At 45.1% G+C, this 23,640-nt stretch overlaps 2 protein-coding genes across 11 annotated transcripts in view; both read right to left on the reverse strand.

Annotated features, from left to right (window-relative positions):
* LOC147315180 (SPARC-related modular calcium-binding protein 1-like) overlaps positions 1-18,999 on the reverse strand; it is a 31,468-nt gene extending 12,469 nt beyond the window's left edge. Inside the window, exon 1 of one of the 3 annotated variants that reach the window (XR_015124765.1) lies at positions 18,640-18,999. Coding sequence is in view for 1 of the 3 variants with exons in the window: in XM_086262443.1 (XP_086118569.1) it covers positions 18,640-18,720 (81 nt within the window). In the remaining 2 variants the exon portion in view is untranslated. Of the gene's footprint in view, positions 1-135; positions 5,230-18,639 lie in introns of those variants that run through there. The other 2 variants (XM_086262443.1, XM_086262444.1) reach the window with 2 other exon arrangements.
* A 3,506-nt stretch (positions 19,000-22,505) lies between these two features.
* LOC147315181 (alpha-actinin-4-like) overlaps positions 22,506-23,640 on the reverse strand; it is a 54,641-nt gene continuing 53,506 nt past the window's right edge. For 6 of the 8 annotated variants that reach the window (XM_086262452.1, XM_086262454.1, XM_086262446.1 and 3 more), the window contains one exon: positions 22,506-23,023. In XM_086262452.1, coding sequence (XP_086118578.1) covers positions 22,865-23,023 — 159 coding nt within the window. In that variant the 3' untranslated portion in view covers positions 22,506-22,864. The remainder of the gene's footprint in view (positions 23,024-23,640) is intronic. The other 2 variants (XM_086262448.1, XM_086262447.1) reach the window with 1 other exon arrangement.

The raw sequence follows: 23,640 nt of genomic DNA on the forward strand, positions 1-23,640 counted from the left end.
AGGAAACATTTAGAGTGTACGTTGATTGTCATGTCAGTTATAAACACACTATGAAGGGAAAAGACAGTAAAAAGAGGTTTTAAAGCTTCAACATGTCAGCCGTCTGTGAAGAGGTGGTGGTGGAATCCTGCTCACGGTTATAGTTTGTTCATATCCGTCTATGAGTTTTCAGTTTCTCTCTCCCGTGTCCTTGTATCTCATTTAAAAGTCTCTGTGCTTGGTGTTTTTCTGTCTTGTTACATCCTACTTTCTATTGATAGACTGTGTCTGGTGCATGTTTTAGCTTTACTTCTCTGTGTCATCTTATCCTGATTTAGTTCAGCTGTGTCCTCCAAGTGTGTCACCTCTCTCTGTGTATTTATAGTCGCTGTCTCCTTTTGGCAGATCGTCACGCTACAGCTGTGAAGGATAAAATGACCAGAACTTTGTCTGACTTGAAAGAGTGCTTAAAAGAAAACGAGTGAGAGAAAAGAGAATAAACGGCCTCACAAATGTGTCGGGAAAGGCCGTTACGGAGCGTGTCTTTCTCACACCTGCAGTTTTACCTGTAAACTGGCTCCAGCTTTGCAAACTGAGTGGATAAACTTTATTAATTGAGGGAGAATGGCAACTTTTATAGTTATTTATTCACCTTTCAGTCACTTTCATTTTAAACTGTGTAATTTTAAAACTGTATATTCTGTGTATTTATTATCTCAGTCTTATTGCCTGTTCTTATTGTTCTTATCTTTAACTGCTCTGTTGTATGTTAATTGCGCCTTGGGGATAAATAAAGTCTTTCTGATTCTTCCTGCACAGTCTCCATTTCTTCTAGGAGCTGTGATTGGCTCTGTGCCTCACGGGGAGACTTTAAGGTGCATTAGGTGATTTTTTATTTTTTATTTTTTAAATTTTCAAGGTAAATATAATGAATGAAAAATGAGTCTGTGACAAGCAGCATAATATTTTGGAAGAACTCTCATTAAAAGCTCTAAGAAGGCAGTGGAAACATGGCCAAAAGCTATTTAGACTGCACACCACAGTTTCCTCTTTTCTGAGCCGTACAATTTATGCTAATCTTTCACAATTCACCAAACTGCTTCCAAAATAATTCTGACGTTTTTACACTGCCATGAAAATACAATTTACAGGACTAATACTGCTACTGCATTTTACTGGGCACCACTCAAACATACCAGAAGAGGTACATTCGAGACACTGGGGATCAGAAAGGCCCCAGAAGAAAAATTCTTGTGAATTTTGTTGTGCATGATCAGATATAACAGACAAACCTTCAGAGCAAATTCTTCCAAAGATACTGAGAATTCACAACATGTAAACTTGTGACAAAGAGAGAGGAAAAGGGAGGAGAAGAGGCATTGATTCATGGAGAATCTGGTGAGTGCGATGACCTAAATTACTCCCACATGAGCCTGAAAGCCCACTCTCAAGTCACAATCACACACATCTCTATTTAAATACACACAGATTCCTCACACCGCCTCGCAGACTCACCGAAAACTCCCCAAACATACAAGGTGGTGCACACTCAGCTCACGCCTATACAATACATACAGAGTTGGCTGCTAACTCCACCCTCTCGCTCTTCATCAGAGCCTCTTTGTCAGCTGGCCTCCCCTCTCTCCTCACACACACTCTGAGACACACGGGTAAATTTGCTATGGTGTGTCAAACATTGCTGACATAATTTAGTGGTGAATGAGGCCTCTGTGCCTTAATGCCAGGACATTAATTAATGTATTGACTGTAGAGATTAATGTGAACAAATCAAGATACACAAACAGAGCGAACAAATAAAGCTTTGCTGCTGCTCTCTCCTCAGACACAAGAGCAAACACGACCAATTAAGTTATTTTAGTGAGCAAACATGTCAATCATTTGCTGGTTTTATGCAGACTGTTATGACGTGGCTTTGCAAATGTAATAATTTAGGTATTAGGGGTCCACACTTCGTTGGTGTTGCTTCAGTTCATTGAGATTTGTGGGGTATTTGTTCACGCACGTTATGCTGTGACGTGTTTAGGCCAGCCACCAATTCCACATGTTGATATGATCCTTGGACATTTACCCACAATGTACTTTGTGATGTTTGCATTGTCCCTGAGTAATTCAATAGCCGGTGACTCAGAAATGAAAGTAAAAAATTGAAAAATTGAACGCTACGAACTCAATCAGCTGATTCAGAAGAGGTCAGAGTGAGTCGTGGATTTTACACGGAGGACAAAAGGAAGAATGAGAGGAATGCATCCTGGAAGAGAAAGAGGCAATTAAGAAAAAATAATAAATGAATAAAACACTGCCAAGGGAATAAATGATGAATAAAAAATATGTTTTTAGTTATGAAAGGAATAAAAAAATTAATTTGAGGACAGAGAAAAAATAAAAACTTATTAGTGAAAAAGCAGCCTAGAGGAGGTGCAAGAGGATTGAAGGGTGGAGCAGGAGTCTAGCTGGTAGACTGGCTTTCCTGTCTGTCAGGCACAACTACACCAACGACTCCTCAGTGTTAAAATGATTCGCATCAATGTATCTGGCCTTGTAAACTCGAGCCTGAGTGTGTGCGAGCAGCAGAGAAAGTGAGAACAAGCTGCCACTGTCTCCTCCTGCCTCGCACCTTCCAGATTCCTCAGAGTGGCGGCTGTAGGAAAACAGAAAAACTCATCTCCTGAGCTTTGCCGTGTGATGTTTGGCGTGAGAGAGCAGCTGATGCTGACGAAAGGCCTGTTAACACCCCGAGCTGGGATTTAGCGTCAGAACAAACTGCCTGTGTCGTGGGGAATCACTCGCTTAGCATTTTTTTTTAAAAGTCTGAATTTCATTTATGCAGCAGGTCATTAAAGGGCAAACACACACAGATGAATGATGATGACATGTTTACATCTCAGGTGCAGATGTGTATGCACAAACATCACCTTGTTTTCTTCATGCATTCCCTGAGAAGAAGCATACCATCACACTGCTACACATACATATGGTGCAACTGGAGGAGACCAGCTCTTTTGTATATTTCAAACCATACATCCAGTTTCTGCTGTTTATCAGGTGAGACACCTTCTCCCCTGTCACCTCCTCTAGCTCTTCTCGCTGGACACTGAGCCAGTTTAGAGATGTAATCCCTCCAGCGTGTCGTGGGTCCATCCTGGGATTTCCTCCCAACTAGAGTTGCCTGAAAAATCTCCCCAGGCATCCAGGAGGCACGCCCAAACCACCTCAACTGGCTGCTTTCAGTGAGGAGGAATAGTTGCCTAAAGCAACTACCAGTGAGAGCAGAGGACATGAATGACTGACTCTGGTGGGGGAATTAAAGCAATCAGACACCGGAATATCCACACGCCTCTGAATTTGTAGCACCAGCCAAATTCTCATTCGCTATTTTACAGTTTCCAGACTCACAGCTGCACGGGGAGATGAGACTAACATCACCGTCCAGCTTCGTATCATTTATTGGCTTTAAATGCCCTACACAGCTTTCTCATACAATCTGGTCCACGAAAAGTTAACATAAACTGGTTTAGCTTTTATTATGTTTAGTCAAGCAACATACTACATTTTCATTACAGTTCTGCAAGTAGGACGCCCTGCAGACTTTAATAAAACTGATTCCAAAATGGAGAATTTTCTTCTTGCACATACTCTCGTTCAGTGATCGTGTAGGACATCTCGTTAAGAAGTAAAAGACCTTTGACCGTTTAGTTTATGTACGAATTTCCTTTGATGTCTTTGTGAATTTTTGGATCTGGTTATGGCCCTAATACTGTAAAATCCAAACACATTATCTCAACATAGAGATCTTATTTATAAAGATATTATGTCCCTCATAAAAAGCACTAATACAAAAAAAACAAAAAAAAAACAGAAGGAGGTACGGGACAGCTGGACTCCCACAGGAGATGTTGTGGGTCAAGTTCAGCATCTTCCAGCCTGAGCTGCAGGGACATCACTTCTTGTCATCATTCATCATTCACCAACTACAACTACAGCCTCTGTCAGGATTTTACAGCATGCCAGGGGCTCACTCAGAGGCCAGGCTGCTGTCAAACACTGTCAGGGTTTTTATGGTACAGTCTTCTATCCAGTCCAGCAGGAAACAGCGAGCAGAAAGAAGACAGAAGCTTTACAAATGCAGAGATATTTTTTAAAACTCTATTATGACGATGCATTCAGGCAACAGTGGGAAACCTAAAACAATATACAATGTTAAAAGTTATTTTATTGATGCTATTATTAACACTGTAGTTTTAATTCTTTATAACTGGAAGAGACATTTTTGATTTCTTGAGACATCACAACCCCAATTCCTTTTTTTTTTTCTTCTTTTGCCTGTCCCGTTTGGCTCTTTTGCATCAGAATTATTGTCTAAAGGCGAAGAAAGATGCCCAACGGATTTACTTTACCACATGGACCATCCCAGCCTTGCCATAATGGTCTATTTGATTCACCTTTTATTGTTTATTTTATTTTCACTTGCTAAATACGGAACAGACTTGACTGGGGAAAAGAAAGAGGGAAAGAAAAACAGCAGAGAAGAGGAACGGGGATAAAGGGCAAAAAACAAAACAACAAAATAAGCAGACAAAAAATAAATATATCAATCACCTGGATCACCTGTTGAGAAAGAAAAAAGAGAAAACAAGCAGAAGAGAAAAAAAAGAGCAACATAATAAACAACATCACGATGATCTAAATATTAAACATTATTGTGCAGCACATAAGATCAACAGAACACAGTGTGCTTTGAGGTAGGAGCCAAAAAGGGTGTAGTTTGTGGGTGTGATCACCCGTGTGTACACCTGTGAGCATGGACGCGCTTGTTTTTAAAAGGTTCCTTCATGTAATGATCTGCTAGAGGGTGTGGGGGGGCCACAGCCCCGTCCTCCAGGACATGAAGCAGGTATGGAGGAGATCAAAACTCCAGACATCCAGAGGCCCCCAGAACACAAGAGACCAAGGAAGACCAACAGAGGGGCAGCTGCGCCACTGTCCCAGAAAGAGCTGAGGAGAGTCCCAGATGAGGGCTCACTCAGCAGCCGGGGAGCAGAAGCCAGGGGGGGGGGGTTGCAGTGACGTGCTCGTGAGCCCCAGGCCGAGACGTCGAGGGCACCCCACCCCCGAAGGGGCCCAAGCGAGCCCCAGGCTCCAGGCCCCGACAAGCAGCCACCAGGAGTGAGCCGGTGTGCACCTGGACGCCCACCCCTGGACACAAAGAACCACCAACGCACCGATGTCTGAGGGCGTCTGCCACTGGAAGGGGGAGTGGTGGGGGGAGATAGGACTCCAAACCTTGGAGGGCCTGAGGTGTCCCCAGAGAGGTGGCGTCTGATACCCAACCTGACATATAGACACAGACATACAGACACACACAGATACAAACATCCATTCCCACCCTCATGCTCTCATATACACTTACTCCACACTCAACCAACGTGGAGACAGACACAAAGAGACGCTGTACACACAATCACACTCCCCAAGCGTACTCTAAGCCCCGGGTAGGTACCCTTGCCCCTGAAGGGGCAAACTGCACCCAGACCCAGGTGGTGTTACCCTTTTCCCTGGTGTGGAGAGAAGCAGACCGCCCCGACTCCGCAGCAGCAGGGAGGCCCCACATTCCAGACCCCAATCGGACGGCCAACTCCTCCTCCTAGCCCCCCCGCTCCAACAGGCTGCAGAGAACGGGGGTGTGTGAAGACTCCAAACCTCCCTCCGCCTGCTCATATGTAGTGTTGATGCATGTGTGTTCTAAGGTGCATTTAAACCCCAGGAGGGCATGGAGCTACCTGCCAGAGAGCAGCACGTAAGCACATGGTCCCTCCTGCTAGCCCTCAATGTCTATGTGTATTTAAAATTGAGAGGTGGGCAACCACGCCAGGGGTGAGGTGTACACCCTGATGGTCTTTTGGATTCCGTGTAGCGTGCCCACCCCCAAGATCCTATATGTATGTGTAATGAGAGTGTGAGTAATGTGAATGTCTAAGTTGTGGGATAAAATTGAGGCACAAGAAGCCAGAAGGGGACAGAGGGGGGGATGCCTCCCCTGCACCCTGGTGACACACCTTTACCCCAAGGCCCTGCATGTGTGGGTGATTGTGGTGCAGCAGGAAGAGGGAGGCAGCTGGAGATGGGGAGGGAGGGAAGGAAGGGAGGGGCAAGTGACACCCCCATACTCCGCAACCCACCAGGGAAAGGGGGCCCAGGCCCATCCGGACCGGGGCCCAGTTCAGCAGCGCTGCCCGGCCCCAGAGCCCGGGACAGCCCACCCGACCCCACCACATAGAAAACTGCACCCACCCCGTCATTCACTCATCTTCCAGACTACACAAGACAATAGACGCCCAGGCTGAGATCTTCCTCCACCTCTCCTGTATCTCCCCCCTCCTGCAGAGAGAGTTCCTGAAGAGAGGAAAGCTTCTGCAAGATGTAACAGCCTCCCCCACCAGTTGAAGAGCCCCCCATGTGGCTCGATGCACTGGCAGCACCCTGTGCCAGGGCTGGGGCCCCATACACCCACCCGCCCACAACCCCGGCAACACACCAACCAGGACCCAAGCCCCCCAATTCCAAAAAAAGTTTGGACGCTTTGTAAAATGTAAATGTAATGATCTGCAAATCTCATAAACATGACTAAAAATAAAAAGCATATCAAATGTTTAAACTGAGACATTTTATAACTAATTAGGTTAATTATGACCCCATCAGTAAAATTAGTGGTTATAAAAAGAGCATCACAGAGAGGCAGGGTTTCTCAGACGTAAACATGGACAGAGATTGACCAGTCGACAAAAAACACATCTAAAAATTGAGGAACAATTTCAAAACATTGCTTCCCAATGTAAAACTATGAAGGCTTGAATGTTTATCATCTGCAGTGCACCTCTCCATCCACACATGCAGGGTAGCGCTCTGCCGTGCAAAGAAGCCGTACGTGCACATGATCCAGAAACACTGCTGGACCAAAGCTCATTTCAAATGGACTCAGGCAAAGTGGAAAACTGTTCAGAATAATCAAACAGGTTTTTGTTTTCTTTTGAAACATGTGTAGCTGAGATATAATGTACGAATTGTGAACATTCTCAAAACTGTATTGTACATAGGTTATACTTTTTTATTGTGTGAACTTTATTTTTTGTGGAACTGAGGTCCCGTGTGTCATTGTTGAAGTGGGACATTAATCAGTGTAACGCCACCTGCGGCCACATTGCGGGTGTGGGGTTTCCTAGCCAGAGCTGTACGGACTCCACACTGGTGAGGCACGCTTTCTGTAGCTCTTCTCCCTGTACTAAATTATCCATATAAATTCGGTGTATTTGTCTTTGTTAAGTATTGGCTCCTAGGGTTAAAAGCTCTCAAAGTGTTTTCAATCGCTTTGAGTGAGAAAAATGATATTTGGAACTGCGCTTTATCTGTTGTATCATCCGTTTGTGTGGAACTGACTTGTGTTAAACAGGGTGAGGAGAAGCCTGCTGCCGCTGTGTGACACTGATTTTGCTGCTGCACTCTGTTTTATAGGTATGTGTAAATGTGTAGTTTTTGTTTTATGTGTATAATGAGCTCATGTCCCGAGGCTGTGCTCTGAGCAGTATCTTCAGCCATGTTGGGAAGAGTTAAAAAGTTGTTTGAATATGTATTATGCAATTGACCTATTTTAATGGGAATTTGAATGTTATACGTTATTGTTAGTGATTCCATAATTGTCTCTGTTTTACCCCACTGTAATATTTGATTTTGAAGTGGCGGTTGTGAAAATTATTATTTTGATAAGTTGTATTTTCTTTTATATGATGCAAGCAGAGCTGTACGGACTCCACACTGGGTGAGGAGAAGCCTGCTGCCGCTGTGTGACACTGATTTTGCTGCTGCACTCTGTTTTATAGGAATAAACCCTGTTTCCAGCCAGTCCGTGTCTGTTGTCACAACGCAGTCGACCATTTCACATCTGCTACATAAAAGTGGTGCCGTGACCCGGATGCATCTGATCAGCCGCTGCCGATCGCTGAGGTTGAGCTGAACACTTCCGACACCTGTAATATAAGTAAAATTATTCTGTGGGTCAGCAAAAAATTTCCAGTGTTCTGTTAGTAGGCATTTCTCCCAGTTACACCTGTTAGAGTCTAACTGAGCCGTGTTTACTTGTGTTGTATTTTTCTGAGTGATAGGTATTTTTGTATTCCTTTTGTTTCTGATCCCCTTTGTAGTTATTGCTAACCTCCTGTAAGCAACATGGCTGGTAGGGGCCAAGACTCCTTTAACCTTTTCACGCCAGTCGCTGGGAGAGGTTGGAGACTGTCTGGGGCAGATGAAGTGAGAGACAGGTCTATAATGTCGCGTGATGAGCCAGCAGAGTCAGATGACATTATTCGAAATAAAGCTCATGAGCGCCAGTCCTCAACCCCTGCTTTGAGCGACGACAGCACACACAAAGAGCTACGTGAGCTCATTGGTGAATTGGGAACCCAGATAGGTGAATCAATCGCTAGCCGGCTACTATCCAGTCAAGTCCCACTTGGTCCAAACCAGACAGCTCCAGCCGAGTCCCCCAAAGTTAAGAGCCCTGACACCACTCTCGACCTCTCCAAAGTGAACTTAGTGGTCCGACAAGATATCAAAGACCCACCTATGTACAGAGGTGATGATGCGGATAAGTATTCTGTTCATGAGTGGATAGACATGATGGAAGTGTACTTAGAGAAGAGAGGGTTGTCTAGAGCCGTGCAGGTGGATGAAGTCTTAAACCACCTCCTCGGCAGAGCTAAAAACATTGTTAAGGTGGGTTTGAAAAGTAACTCATGTTCTGGTGTAGTGACCAACCCTGAGACCATCTATGCCATACTCAGGCGTTATTTTAGTGATAGTCCTGGCTCCTGTCAACCACTGGCTGACTTCTATGCCACCCAAGCAGTTGCAAAAGAGACCCCAGTAGACTATTGGGTGAGGCTTAATATCGCTGCTGAGGCAGCTGACAAGCATTTACAGCGTCAGGGAGGCAAAATGGAGAACATGGAGGCAGAGATAGCCATGATGTTTATCAGAAATTGTCCTGATCCCAGCCTCGCCTGTGTTTTCAAATGTAAGCCCATCAGTAAATGGACAGTAATGGAGGTTCAGGAAGCCATTGATGAACACCAAAGAGAGTGTCATGCAAAAAAGAAGAGCCTGGGCTCTGCCAGACCCCATCCCCTCCTCGTGGCCACTGCGACAACCACAAGCGAGTCGCCTGAGTTTGAACTGAACCATGCCCAAGTAGGTACAGTAAAATGTTCCCAGGACAGCCCGGGTAAGGCTGCTGGAGCTGCCGCTTCAGACCCAAGTGCTCTAGACCGCGTGCTCAGTATGCTGGAGAGGGTGTTAGAGCGCTCCAACCAGCCTGTCCACCCCGTAATTAGACCACAGCCTCTAGCCTCAGCCAGGTTCCCTTCGTGCCAGGTTTGTGGCAATAGCTCACATTCCACGCGCACTCACTGCATGAGAGAGAGGAGATGTCTAGGTTGCCTGGAGGTTGGGCATCAGAGGAAAGACTGCCCCAGAGCAGCTGAGCCCATTACCCAGCAAAATAATCCCCAGAGAAACTAGGGTGCTTGCACTTGAGAGGGGACAGTGTGAGCGAAGAGTGTGAAACCCTCAATCCCAGTGATGACATACAGACTGTATACAAAGAAAGCCTGAAGTGTGCCCCACCTGGTACTGTTGTACTTTCCCAGAATATAGTAAGACTTGATGAGGCAGACAGCCTATTTTACACGAATGCATTGGTGAATGACAAAGTCTCTTTGCAGGCCCTTCTTGATACAGGTTCCATGGCGTGTACCTTGAGCGAAGAGGCGGAGCGAGAGTTAAAGAGCGCTGGGGTCGCATTGGAATTAAGCGACACTCGTACCGACATTGTGCTAGTGGGCTGTGGTGGAGTTCAGGTTAAACCCCAGAGTATATGCGAGTTGAAAATGGAAGTGTATGATTGTACGTTCAGAGTGCCTGCCCTAGTGGTCCCCGGTCAGAAAGATCAGTTGATTTTAGGGACAAATGTTATCAAACACCTCCTCAGACACTTCAGGCTGTCCCCCCATTTCTGGCAAGTCCTGAGCAAACCCGAATCAGCAGAAGCGCCTGAAATAGTGCAGTTTCTGAATATGCTGTCTGGCATTAACCGGTGGAGGGGTGACAAAATGCCAGATGTCATTGGCACTGTCAAACTAGCTCAGGCAGTGACTCTACTCCCCAAGCAAGAGCACCTTGTATGGGGCAGACTGCCAGCGTCATCACCCCTTTCCGAGGGCAGCGCCATTCTGGTTGAACCACCAAAATCGCAAACTCATAAAAAAGGTGTCATTGTCTGTAGAACTGGTTTCTATGAGTGGCGATAGGTGGGTCCCTGTTCGAATCCTGAACACATGTGATAAGCCTATCACATTGAGACGAAACGCTAAGGTAGCAGATGCTTCCGCTTGTGTAGCTGTTGAAGATCTCGAAGTGGCTTCTGACCAAAACCCAAGTGAGACCCTTAGGGTCCAGAGCCAGACAGTGTGTAGCGACGCACAGAGTAGCCCTCCCTCCTGCCCTAGCCTGCGTGACAGCTTGCAGAAGATGGGGTTGGAGGACCTAGACCTCGACTCTTGTGAAGTCTCAGACCACTGGAAGGCTCAGGTACTGCAACTGATCCACAGGTATGAGGATGTCTTTTCCAAGGGTAAGCTGGACTGTGGACTGGCAAAGGATTTTGTCCATCGCATCCATCTGTCTGACGACAGGCCGTTCAGACTTCCCTATCGGCGCGTCCCTCCAGGGCAGTACCACAAGTTGCGACAGGTGCTCACAGAGATGGAGGAGCGAGAGCTGATCCGCAAATCCAACAGTGAGTGGGCGTCCCCACTGGTACTGGTGTGGAAGAAGAATGGAGATCTCAGAATATGCGTGGACTACCGCTGGTTGAACGCACGCACAGTCAAGGATGCCCATCCCTTGCCCCACCAGTCAGACTGTCTGGCAGCCCTGGGAGGTAACGCAATTTTCAGTGCCATGGATCTCACCTCTGGCTTCTACAATATTGAGATGGCAGAGGAGGACAAAAAGCTAACGGCCTTCACAACACCAATGGGGCTCTACGAGTTTAACAGACTCCCCCAAGGCCTGTGCAACAGCCCGGCGAGCTTCATGCGTCTCATGATGGGCATATTTGGCGACCAGAATTTCCTAACCCTGCTGTGCTACCTGGACGACCTGCTTGTTTATGCACCCAATGAAGCAGAGGCTCTCAGGAGGTTGGAGATTGTGTTTAGCAGACTACGTGCCCATGGACTGAAGCTGGCCCCCAAAAAATGTCATCTGCTCCGAAGGAGTGTGAGATTTCTGGGCCATGTTGTGACTGAAGGCGGGGTTTCGACCGATCCTGACAAGGTTAAGGCGATCACCGCTATCTCAGAGGCTGATCTCATGATGGAGGACGGGGTTACGCCATCCCAGAAGAAGATAAAGTCGTTTCTGGGTATGGTAATGTATTACCAACACTTCATACAGGACTGTTCTAAGATTGCCAGACCCCTTTTTACCCTGACTGCCGCTCCTAAAGGAAAGAAAGTAAATGCCCGAGGTGCTGCTTCTTTCCGGAGGCTCAGCCCAAGTGATTGGAAGAAGGAGCATGTTGACTCGTTTGAACGCTTGAAGGCTGCACTCCTTGACTCCGTTGTGCTTGCTTACCCTGATTTCAACAAACCATTTATCTTGTCGACAGACGCTTCACAGGACGGCTTGGGTGCTGTGCTGTCACAAGTCCAAGAGGGCGAGAGTAAAGCACGTCCCGTTGCATTTGCCAGCAAGGCCCTCGCCCGTGCACAGAGAAACTATCCCGCCCATCGCCTTGAGTTTCTGGCGCTAAAGTGGTCTGTCTGTGACAAATTCAGCCACTGGTTGAAGGGGCATAGCTTTACCGTCTGGACAGACAATAACCCCCTAACATATATTCTCACGAAGCCCAAGCTTGATGCATGTGAACAGAGGTGGGTGTCAAAGCTGTCCCCCTACGACTTCAGCATCAAGTACATTCCTGGCAGTAAAAATGTCGTTGCAGATGCACTGAGCAGGCAGCCATTCGTTCACAACCGTGTTAGTCAGAGACTCATGACTGAACCCTATGCAACCCTGTTAGAGGAGTCGCAACAGGTCAAAGAAATCTCGGTTCAGGATGCATTCAGGCTCAGTGCCAACCACCAAAGTGTTGAGTGTTTGGCCCCTGCAGAGAGCCTAGGGTGTTGTTCCCTGACTAATGATGAAGTTTCCGCAGTCTTCGCAGGCCACGCTGAGTGGGACCAAGGCTCAAAACAGAGAGCAATCTCCTGGTTGACTCAAGAGCTAGATCGGTTTCCCTCACTAGGCCAGAACACCTTGTCTGCCTTCTCGCTCCAGGAGCTACAGGAGGAGCAGAGAGCAGATGTGACACTGTCTCAAGTCATTCCGTTCGTCGTACGTGGTCGGCGTCCATCACGTAGAGAAAGAGCTCACCTGTCGCACAGAGCGCAAAAGACGATGAAACAGTGGGAAAAGTTGAAAGTGTTGGATGGTATCCTGTACAGAGTGAGCAAAGACCTGCTCACTGGCAAAAAGCGCCATCAGTACGTGACCCCATCCACATTAATCAGTCAAGTCCTGTCAGGTGTCCATGATGATGCTGGCCATCAGGGCCAAAGCAGAACTCTGTACCTAGCCAGGCAGAGATTTTTCTGGATCAACATGGAGCATGACATTCGCGAGCATGTCAAGTGCTGTAAACGTTGTGTTGTCAGCAAAACACTCGAGCCTGAGGGGAGGGCTCCTCTTGAAAGCATTAAAACTACCGGTCCTCTTGAGCTCGTCTGCATAGACTTCTGGTCCGCAGAGGATCACAGGGGCAAGAGTGTGGATGTTCTAGTAGTGACTGACCATTTCACCAAGATGGCCCATGCTTTCCAGTGCTCAGATCAGACGGCAAAACAAGTTGCGCGCCAGTTGTGGGACAGATATTTCTGTGTCTATGGCTTCCCTCAAAGGATCCATTCAGACCAGGGCGCCAATTTTGAGAGTGAGTTGATCCAAGAGCTGCTGCAAGTGGCCGGGGTGCAGAAGTCAAGAACGACACCTTACCACCCTATGGGTAACGGTCACACCGAAAGGTTTAACAGGACCTTGGGAAATATGATCAGAGCCCTACCTCCGAGGGAGAAGCACAAGTGGCCTCAGATGTTGCAGACATTGACCTTTGTCTACAACTGCACCGCTCATGAGTCCACTGGTTACGCACCGTTCTTCCTAATGTACGGGCGTATCCCCAGGTTACCAGTGGATGTCATGTTTCACAATGTTGCAAGGGACAATGATGTAACAGACTATGACAGTTATGTAAAAAGGATGAGAAATGACCTCAGAGAAGCACTCGCATTGGCCCAGACTAACACCGGAGCTAGTCAGCAGCGTCAAGCAGACCTGTACAACAAAAAGCAGAAAGGTGTTGACATTGAGGAAGGAGATCGTGTCCTTTTGGCAAACAAGGGCGAACGGGGTCGTAGGAAGTTAGCTGATAGGTGGGAGTCGACCATCTACACTGTGATCTCCAAGAACCCCACATGCCACACGTATCGCATCAGGAACGTCAAGAGTGGACAGGAGAAAGTTGTCCATAGGAACTTGCTTTTGCAGGCTAATTTCCTGCCCATAGAGTCCGAGGGCGAACCAGAGATGTCTTTTGCCAGTGAATCAGAACTCGGCCAGGAGCAGAGTCAATCTGATGGAGAATCCCCTGTCGCTGATCCTGAGGACGATTGTACTGAACGCACAGCCCGTTGGGTGGCTCAGATGACGGATGACTGTGTCCCGGCTCCTAGAGGACCCCAAGAGTGTGACAGTATTGGAGACAGTGTCTGTGCGGAGTTGGATGATGAGGAGCATCAGGACAGTGACAGTGCCAGTAGTGAAGTAGCTGCTTACCCTGAAGTAGATGATGACAACAACAGCAGGGCTTGCACTACCCCAGTTGAGGAGGGAACACTACCAAGTATCAGTTACCCTGAAAGTCAGCCAGTCAGCGAGGTTGGGAGCCTCGTGAAGCATGGTGGTGTACCCCCAAGTAATGCAGCAGGCCAGATCAGGACGAGAGTGGGTCGAATAGTGAAGCCTGTGAATAGGTTAATGAAGCAAAGAAACCTACAAACAGGCAATGTAGTGAGCAGCTTTGCCAAGAACTTGTTTCTGTGAGGGCTACTCGTTTTATATGTTGGGTGATTTTCATGTCAGATGTTAACACCTATTTTGAGATTGTCTTCAGCTCAGAGTACTATTCATCATATAGTAGCTGTTACCGTGTTGTTTGTTCAGGATAGTGTATAAGGCACTTTCTCTTGCGAGTAAACATTAGGGGGTCTGGCCAACTTTCTTCTGTTTACTCTCCCCATGAGTTGGGAAACATATTTGTTGCACGTATCACCGGGTAGTGAATTTCCAGATCATTGACAGTTACGAAATGTTATATGTGACGCTCAGTTGCTCACCCTTACCTAACGGGTTTTGAGAAGTTCAGGGGGGAGTATGTAGCTGAGATATAATGTACGAATTGTGAACATTCTCAAAACTGTATTGTACATAGGTTATACTTTTTTATTGTGTGAACTTTATTTTTTGTGGAACTGAGGTCCCGTGTGTCATTGTTGAAGTGGGACATTAATCAGTGTAACGCCACCTGCGGCCACATTGCGGGTGTGGGGTTTCCTAGCCAGAGCTGTACGGACTCCACACTGGTGAGGCACGCTTTCTGTAGCTCTTCTCCCTGTACTAAATTATCCATATAAATTCGGTGTATTTGTCTTTGTTAAGTATTGGCTCCTAGGGTTAAAAGCTCTCAAAGTGTTTTCAATCGCTTTGAGTGAGAAAAATGATATTTGGAACTGCGCTTTATCTGTTGTATCATCCGTTTGTGTGGAACTGACTTGTGTTAAACAGGGTGAGGAGAAGCCTGCTGCCGCTGTGTGACACTGATTTTGCTGCTGCACTCTGTTTTATAGGAATAAACCCTGTTTCCAGCCAGTCCGTGTCTGTTGTCACAACGCAGTCGACCATTTCACATCTGCTACACATGGACACCGTGTCCTCTGGCCCAAAGAGAAGAGGGATCATGTGGCTCGTTATCAGTGCTCGGTTTAAAAGGCGTGCATGGAATTGGCAGTTTGCACATCTGGAAAGAGGCCATCAGTGCCAATCTGTTTTTTATTTCACTCCTGAAAACGAAGCCGTTTGTTGTTTTTAATCTCTCTCTGCACTTCTTCTCTATCTCCACTTTCAACCAGTTGAAATAGAAAAGTGCTTCTCACTGGAGATCTCCTGAGGTTCTCTCTCCAATACTGGTGTATTAAATGACTGGTGTGTGAGTCTATATAAGTAAAACTGAATTGTACTGAGCTGAAAAGGAATACCAGTAGTCAGAAACATTGAAATGGTATTTTCAGGTAAACTTCCAGCTGGCCTCTTGCATTATTTCTTTATTCCAAATAGTAGTTTTTAAGAACGTAACACTGTTGCTCTGTTTTTTACCCCCCCCCCCCCATGTTAGCACTGAAGTATTTCTATTCAGAGTGCCTCTGGCAGCGTGCAGTGACTTTAGTCAGCGTGCCATATTTCATGTTCTATAATATTTATACACGCACTCACAGTGTATAGCTGATATTTGTCTAGCACACTGTAAAATATATGGCAGGATTACTGGGGCTGTCTTTCATTCTCTCTCTCTCACACACACACCTGTCTATCTCCCATGAGTAGCAGCTTAAATATTTGCCTGGCAGCGCAGCGCAGTGTGTGTGTGTGTGTGTGTGTGTGTGTGTGTGTGTGTGTGTGTTGTGGTCCTGCTGGCTGGTCCTACCCTCCTGCTCTCCAGGGAGCTCTCACAAATCCTGGACAACTACTAAATCAACCCGATTAATGAATGTCTTTGTGCTGAATATAAACATCGTGTGGGCCAGAATAAAGAGAATAATACAAACGCTCCTCTGAGGCCGTGTCACGACTGCTCGCTTTGACTAAAGTGATTATGAAGATGATAAAACCAGACAGTTTAGACCCACTGTGGCATTGCTGTTAGTGGCCAGTCCCTGAACAGTAATACTCAATTACACAGATAAAACACTTTTTAACATTTAGCAGCTGCAAGATTTTTTTTCTTACCCACACTAAAAGCGCTGTTGCCGCTGCAGCTCCGTTTGTGTTTTTTTAACTTGGTCCTCCTGGAAGATTTAAGCTTGGGTAGAATTTTGGTGTAAAGGGGTCGACTTTGGTTTACTTTTCTTTGAGAAAACTAACCTTTACACTTTAGAGGAATGATACTCTTTCACAAAAGCAGCTAATTTGTGAGTATACATGCAGATATTTTCTGTTAAAGTCCAACAAATCAAACTAAATCTTACAGTTGTTGGTATCTGCATGAAACATACAAATGTGAATAAAACTCAAGGCTAGTAGTTCAAAAGCAATAAAACTAAAGTCTTTAATACTATTGTTCCACCCAAGACCTGCAATTTTCCAAGAAGCTCGCCAACAACTTTTATGGAATATAGTCAATCCTCTTTCATATCAAATGTAATGGCCTATTAAATGCCTCATAAATGCACGTTTTTAAAAATGGCTTGTACCTATTACCTTGATAAACTTTTAACTTTAAAGGTTTTTAGGCCAGAGTCCAGGTTAGATACTGAGTAACTACCGGTACCTTACAAACATATCTGAAATAATGACTGTTTTTCCACCTGATGATGAATTAATTTCACAGACCTTTCACAAAAGGAACAAACATGAACAAGAATCATCCAAAAAAGAGAAAACATCCAGTGATGCACTTTTTTGAAGACAGACGTTTGAGGAGAATGATCAGAGCGATCTGAGCTGATAGGAAGCTCAGATCAACAGTAACTCAAAGTCACCCAGTCGTTACAATCAAGGTGTGCAGAAGAGCAGCTCTGAAGACTCAGTACATCGGACCTTAAAGCAGCAGACGTCACTCCTGCCAGCTAAGAACAGAAAACTCTCCAGAAGAACAGAAGACTGGAAAATGTCATCTGATCTGTTGGGTCTCAATTTCTACTGCAACATTCAGATGGTAGGGTCAACAATAAACAAAAGGAAAGCTGCTTCATATCAATAGTTCAGGCTGGTGGCAAAGGTGTAATGGTGTGGGGGATGTTTTCACGGCACACTTCAGGGTCCTTAGTGCTACCTGAGTGTTGCTGCTGACCATTTCCATCCATTTACGACCAGATAAAATCTTCTGACAGCTACTTAAGGATAACACACCATGCCATAAAACACAGGTTTCTTGAACATGACAACAAGCTCACTGTGCCATGTCAATATGGACCAAACCCAGTACTAGCCTGGTGTAGCTAATAAAGTGTGCATCATGGACATGATCTGCTGTCCTGCCCTCCTTCAAGGTTACTTTATTTATACCCGTAGGCAAATTTTCTTGATATATGATAGCATTTGGCAGCCCTTCACTAACACACACACCTATTTAAACCTGATAGACACATATTTGGTAAGTATAAAAGATAAAAGAAACTTTTTCTTTAATTTAAAAAGAAAAATTCACCCCGTAGAAGATGGGAACCATTATTCAGAATTGATAAAGCCATCTGTCGTACCCGTTTAGAGTACAGGGAGGCTAAACAGGGCTGTGACTCGCCTATCAGACGACTGGAGCATCTCACTATCCGATTCAGGTCTGACCGAACCATGCCACCAAGCAAAAAGATAAAGCAGACTGAATATAAGAACGATAAAAGAAAATTCAAATTGTTCAGTCAGTGTGAAAATGATCGAGTTTCCTGAGGCTGTAAAGGCGCGGCGACCTTTTTGCAGACCGATTTGCAATTCTCATGAAAATTGAGTATGTCATTGATTATGATTGAAAGATATTTATATGACTGCACTTGATCTGTTTTCTGTCCTTTGCATTCACCTGTGAAGAGCAGATAATTCTGTCTAATATAAGGTTACTTTGTGAGTCTTGTAAGGTGGAAGTGATCTGCTTAAATGTGCATCAATTATAAATTTATACATTTTCCTCTTTAGATCCTATTTAAAATCTGCGGGATCTGACTGTATCATAACATCACATGAAATCCTGCTGTGCGGCTAGTTTTGTTCACTTTTCATCTTTAACGTGTGTTGTTTATGTGATACAACTCACTTTGGTAGCTCTTAGACAGACATAACGTTACTGCAGTTTTGGTTAATTTTTCTCAAAAATACTCAAAATAAAAAATACTCTCAAAAAATACACCTTTAGATTTTGTTTCTGTTTACGGGAAACTGTTTTTGTCCAAATGTGTAAAAGTTTAACAAAGTTAAGTAAACTAACCCACTTATTCTAAACTAGGTTACAGTTACTAGTTTGAGGATCGAAGACAAGACAGACACGAATGTACAGGAAAGTCTAAGCAGAACAGAACAACACATTATTATAACTGTGGTCAGGTCCATTAGTCCAGTAACGCATTAACCGCTGTGTCCAATCAGGAACGTTAGAGTGACCCGTGAACGCGCTTCGATAAAGCGAAACCTTATTTTTCCAGACATGTTTGCGCCTGCACCGCTGCTGTTACAGAACTGCCAGAGAAATGAGAGTTCGGGTCTTACCGCCGTCTTGTCGGTCTGAACCGACTCCGAGAGCAAGAAGAGGAGCAGCGCGCGGCAGGTGAAGGTGAGCGCGAGCATCATTGCTGCCACGGAGGAGCACACGCGGAGCGGCCGCGCGCCGCTGGCTCTCTGGTGTGCAGAGGTTTCAGAGCTGAGGCCGGCCACAGTTTGAGCGCGCTGGCGTGATCGAGGAGGAAGAGAAGAGGCACGTCGGGACTCAGGAGCCGCTCCTTCCGACCTGCTCACGTCCTCATGCTGCTGCGAAGTGGTCGCGAGCTCCTCCGAGGAGTGTGGCTCAGCACGCGCACATGAGACCCTCTGCTTCCCAAAGTGTACTGCCCATTTCCGCTCTCCTCGTGCCAAAAACGCTAACGCAATCCAAAGGGTGAAGCACAAAGCTCTCAAACTTACACGCTTGTAAATCCAGTCCAGTCTCTCTCACAACACCTGGAGCCACTTCTGAAAGCTCAAGAAAGCAATTTAGACTCAAATAAACAAAAGAAAAATGTGTTTATTTTTACAACTGCATGAACATCTGTGTGCACGAAGGAGAGACGAAGTAAAGGAAAAACCCAAAGCCCCCTCTAAAGTTAAGGGGTCTGGGGTATTTTCAGCATTTAAAATGAATAAATTAAAATTAAATTAGATTAAAAGATTTTATTAGAAACTTTTGTGATATGTATGATTCTCAAGCTCCCGTGTAGCCCTGTGCCCTCATACAGATGTATTATTGAAATGGTAGAGTGGTCTACAAAGCGGTGAAAGAAAGATTTCTTCCCAAGTTAACTTACAATCCTGTATATCCTCCTGGTACAAAAGATTTAGCATCAATATATATGCTTAAAGTGTTGAAAGGTGTCGCCCCGTTTCCCCTCCGCACACGCCCGTGTTTCAGTGCACTGATTGGGACAAATATGGAGATGCTGCGTGAATGCGTTTATTTAAAATAAACAAGTAGCTTGTGATCGGTACTACTTTAAATTAAGTGATTTTATTACTTTTTTTACTTGATCAGATTTTCATCTTTTGGAGGCAGTAAAAAAATTTGCACTTCTAACATAAAGTATAAAGATAGTTATGAATTTGAAATTGGAGGAATTCACTAAATGGAAAAACATCACAAGCAGGGGAAAAAAAAAAACTTCCTAAGTGAAAATGTTAAAAATAGTAACACAATCATGGATCATTGAACTTTAAGAAGAACAAAGATTGTTTCATGAAACAACTATATAAAATCAGTTTCTGCGTGATCTCCTTTATCCCATGATCTGTTCTCTTACCTGTCTGAACACCTACGATAGATTGCGCACAGACATGTTAAATTGTGCTCTCAGCACCCAAAACACCAAGTTACTGGTGTTTTGGAAGAATGCAGCTCCATGCCTGTGTGCTGTGGGTTTCTTTTTCTTTTCATTTGTCTCCCTTCAGTGAGTGCTACTGGCACAGAGGATGAAGTGTACCAATATTTCCTTTAGCCCACAAAAATCTCTGTGCAGGCCGAGCATGACTCAAATGGTATCAACTCCGTATTTATATTAGAAAGCCTCACTGGCTGCTTGGCTGAACTTGGCTGGGAATCATGTAATAGCACTTCACCTGTCCTAAACTGCACGCATGACTATAATTTGTATTTCATTGTAATTCTCACCACCTAGCAGTGTGGCTCTCTGGCGTTCTGTTACTTTCATATCTCTCGTTAAATATTCTCTCTGCAGAGTCAGCACATGCAGAGTAATGCATTTATGAGAGCTTTATGACGTGTATACTATCATGAATGTTTTAGTCTTCAACTTTCAGAGCTTTGTATTTTTATTGGCCTCTTGGTGAGGATAATGGGAAGTTAATGTACATGTGAAATTCGGGGTTTATTTTGTAATTACAAGCTTTAATGTGATTTAAATGTTCCACCTCTGCAGTCTTTTGCATTGACTCCAGGTTCTCAGTAATTCATGAACGCTCAAACAATCCCACTGGCTAACTTATCACGGTCATTTTGAGGGTTAAGTGGACATTTCCTGTGGACTTAAAGAAAGTCACCTGGATAAGCCCAATTGTGCTGGATGATGATGTTTCCTTCAGATTGGTCAGCAAACAAAAACTGCTGCAGTAACCACAGCATGCCTTAATCACTCTGAGTGTAAAAGATGTTACTGAAGACCCATTTTAGTTTGTTTACATTTGCCTAAATGACTTTGGTAACGCTACAACAAACCAAAGATTATCACAAAGTACAAAGCTGGAGATTTGTTTCCTTTTTACAGTTAAAGAGAAAATCTGCTCTTTTGTAGCTCAAGTTTAAAAACACAGACACGCACAAGAACGAGGCATGAAGACAGTCGCAGGTATTTTTGTAAGGAAACTTTTTATGTGTGCTTTGTGAAACTCACTTATCATTAGAGACAGAAGGCGTTGCAGTTTCCAGTACAGCAGATAAGGTTTGATATTAAAGAGTACAAAAAAGGAAAAAAAAAAAAAAAAAAGAAACAAAATCACAATTCCAGAGTTCATTTCTTTACAACCTCGCAGGGAAAAAAAGAATGAAAAAGAGAAACAAGCTTTTGGTCCGAGTCTTCTCTTCCCGCTTCCTTCCCGTCATCTCCCCCTCCTCTCCCACGAAGACGGGAGAAATCACTTGTCCTCCGTTTAATTTTGACAGGAAACTCAGGCGGGACCTGGTTTGATGACCACAGCTTTCCCCAGATATTGAGCGCACAATATGATTGCATAGTTCTTTTACATAACAATTTTCCTTTTTTTAAAAAGTTTTTCTTCGTTTTGCGTACAGTGGAATGTTTACACAGAGACTCCCCAAACGTTCCCCTCCCTCCTTCCTTAGCAGTGATTTTTTGTACTTCTCTTCAGAAACAAGTGAGGGGAAGGAGGGGGGAGAAAGTGAGGGGGAGAGAGATAGAGGAGGGAACAGGGCTGTAGCCACCAACAGGCACGCTTATCTATTAAATACTTTCACCTTCCCCCTCACGAACCTTCATTCGGCCAATCAAACGGATCAGTGACATCCCGCGTATGTATGCCAGGTAGATGAAACTCGACTAACTTTGAGTAATACAGTATAAACTTTTATATAAATGTGAGGTTTTCGTACTTAAACAAGCACCCGATGCCTAACAGAGGAATAATTTCACAGAAGCAGATATTTGTAATTATTATGCTGTTGCTCATCATGGATTTTATACAGGAGAAGGCCTTTAGGTCAACTTTTCCATGGTTAGTTTGGCCAAAATTAAAAAGTAAAACCTGAAGAAAAGACTTCTGGAAGCTCAAACCTATCCACTGGTGAAACTGCTTTTAAATTTCTCTGTTTTCTTGTTTCATTTTCTTTATTATCTTTTTAATAATAAATGTCTACTTTGCCCTACTGAAAGGCCTGCGGTTGATTACTCTCAACGGCTGGGACTCTGTGTGTGTCATTCTTCAGACTGAAAAAATAAGTATGTACAGCGCTAAGCCCCGCCCACCCCCACCTCCCACCACCCACCTGGTCCAGAAAACGAATGAGAAAGGAAAAAAAAAAAAAAAAGAGGGGAAAAAAAGAAACGCAGACAGGAAGAGGAAAAGAGCTGAGGTTAGACAGGTCACCTTATCCAGCAACGTGGGAATTATGGGTGAATAGGTCATTTTATCTGTGGTTGGTCAACTCCCCCGCCCCTCCATCCCACCCTTCTGACCCTTGACCCCGCAGCATAAATCTCTCCAGGATCTAATACATAAACTTGCCAGTCGCCACATCAAACCCCCCCCCCCCCCCCAAACACACACGGCCTGGACCCCCGCCCGGCAAGAAGAAGAAAAATTATAATAAAATAAACAAAAATTAGCATAAGTATCAGATTAGCTTGTGCCCCCCCATAATCCTAACCCCCGTCCCTCCCCGTTTAAACCACATGAAGGCAGAGAGGGTGAAGCTAAGGACCCGCACTACAGAGCAACTCTGCCCCCCGTCCCACAGACGCCCCCAGATGTGCCCGTTCAAATAAACCTTTATGACAAACTGATGCTGAACATCCTTTTGTGACAGTGGGGCTGGAGGCCAAACCACGAGAACTACAGCTCAATCAGCAAGCTCTTAACGATTTCTAAACCGGCACTCGCAGGGGCACATCGTGACCACCACTCAAAATTCTTCCCAGCGCTCGACTCACGGCGTCTCCTCTACCTCCCTCTCCCTCCCCTCATCTGTCCAGCCCTCCTCCTCGTCTCGCCTCCTCTACAGGTCACTCTCTCCATACAGGGCGGTGGAGAAGGACATGTAGTCGAGGGCTCCGGGGACAGCGTCGGGCCCCGTGTAGGGTGCCATGCGGGCGATGCAGTACTCCGCCTGGTCTGGAGGGAGCTCCCGCCTCAGCTCATCAGCTGTGATGTAGTTCTGGTGGAAACAGGAGGCAAAGAGTTCACTGCTAAAGCACTAAATGACAGACGGCTTAATAGAGATGAAAAACTTATGTTATTGATCTTCTAAGACAACAGAGGATCGTATTATTGGCTGAATATCATTATTTTGTTCCAAACTCATGTTTGATGGATCATTTCAGATCACAAGTTCAAGTCTGGAGATTGAATATCTTGGGATCTTTAAACCGAGTTAGTTTGGACCTGTGCGTCCCAGTTACTCGTCCATTTTTCCTGAGGACACACACTCTCACAGCAGACTGTTAAGAGCCCACTTTGAGGACCACTGCTCTAAAGCACCGTGCAGGTCCAAGATACAACTGAAGTCCTATAAAACTTCTCCAAATGTCAGGCTGTGTGCGCCTGAGGAGCTGATGTCATAGAAGTCACTAAGATTTTCCAAAGCTTTAATCACTCAGTGTTTTAGGGGCCAGTGCTTAAATGAACCATAACACAGACAATCTGGGCTGCTGATGCAGCTTAAAGCCAAAGTGCTCATGCTTGTTATTATTATTATAAATCCTAATATCAACCTGTGAGGCGTCTCTAACAAAAAGGAATATTCTGCACAGATTCAACCTCAAGCTTGTGTTG

The sequence above is a fragment of the Aulonocara sp. 'chitande type north' Nkhata Bay genome, linkage group LG14 (assembly GCF_057382095.1).
Source record: "Aulonocara sp. 'chitande type north' Nkhata Bay isolate Kocher_YH1m ecotype deep benthic linkage group LG14, A_spYH_male_GT1.1, whole genome shotgun sequence".
Lineage (NCBI taxonomy): Eukaryota > Metazoa > Chordata > Actinopteri > Cichliformes > Cichlidae > Aulonocara > Aulonocara sp. 'chitande type north' Nkhata Bay.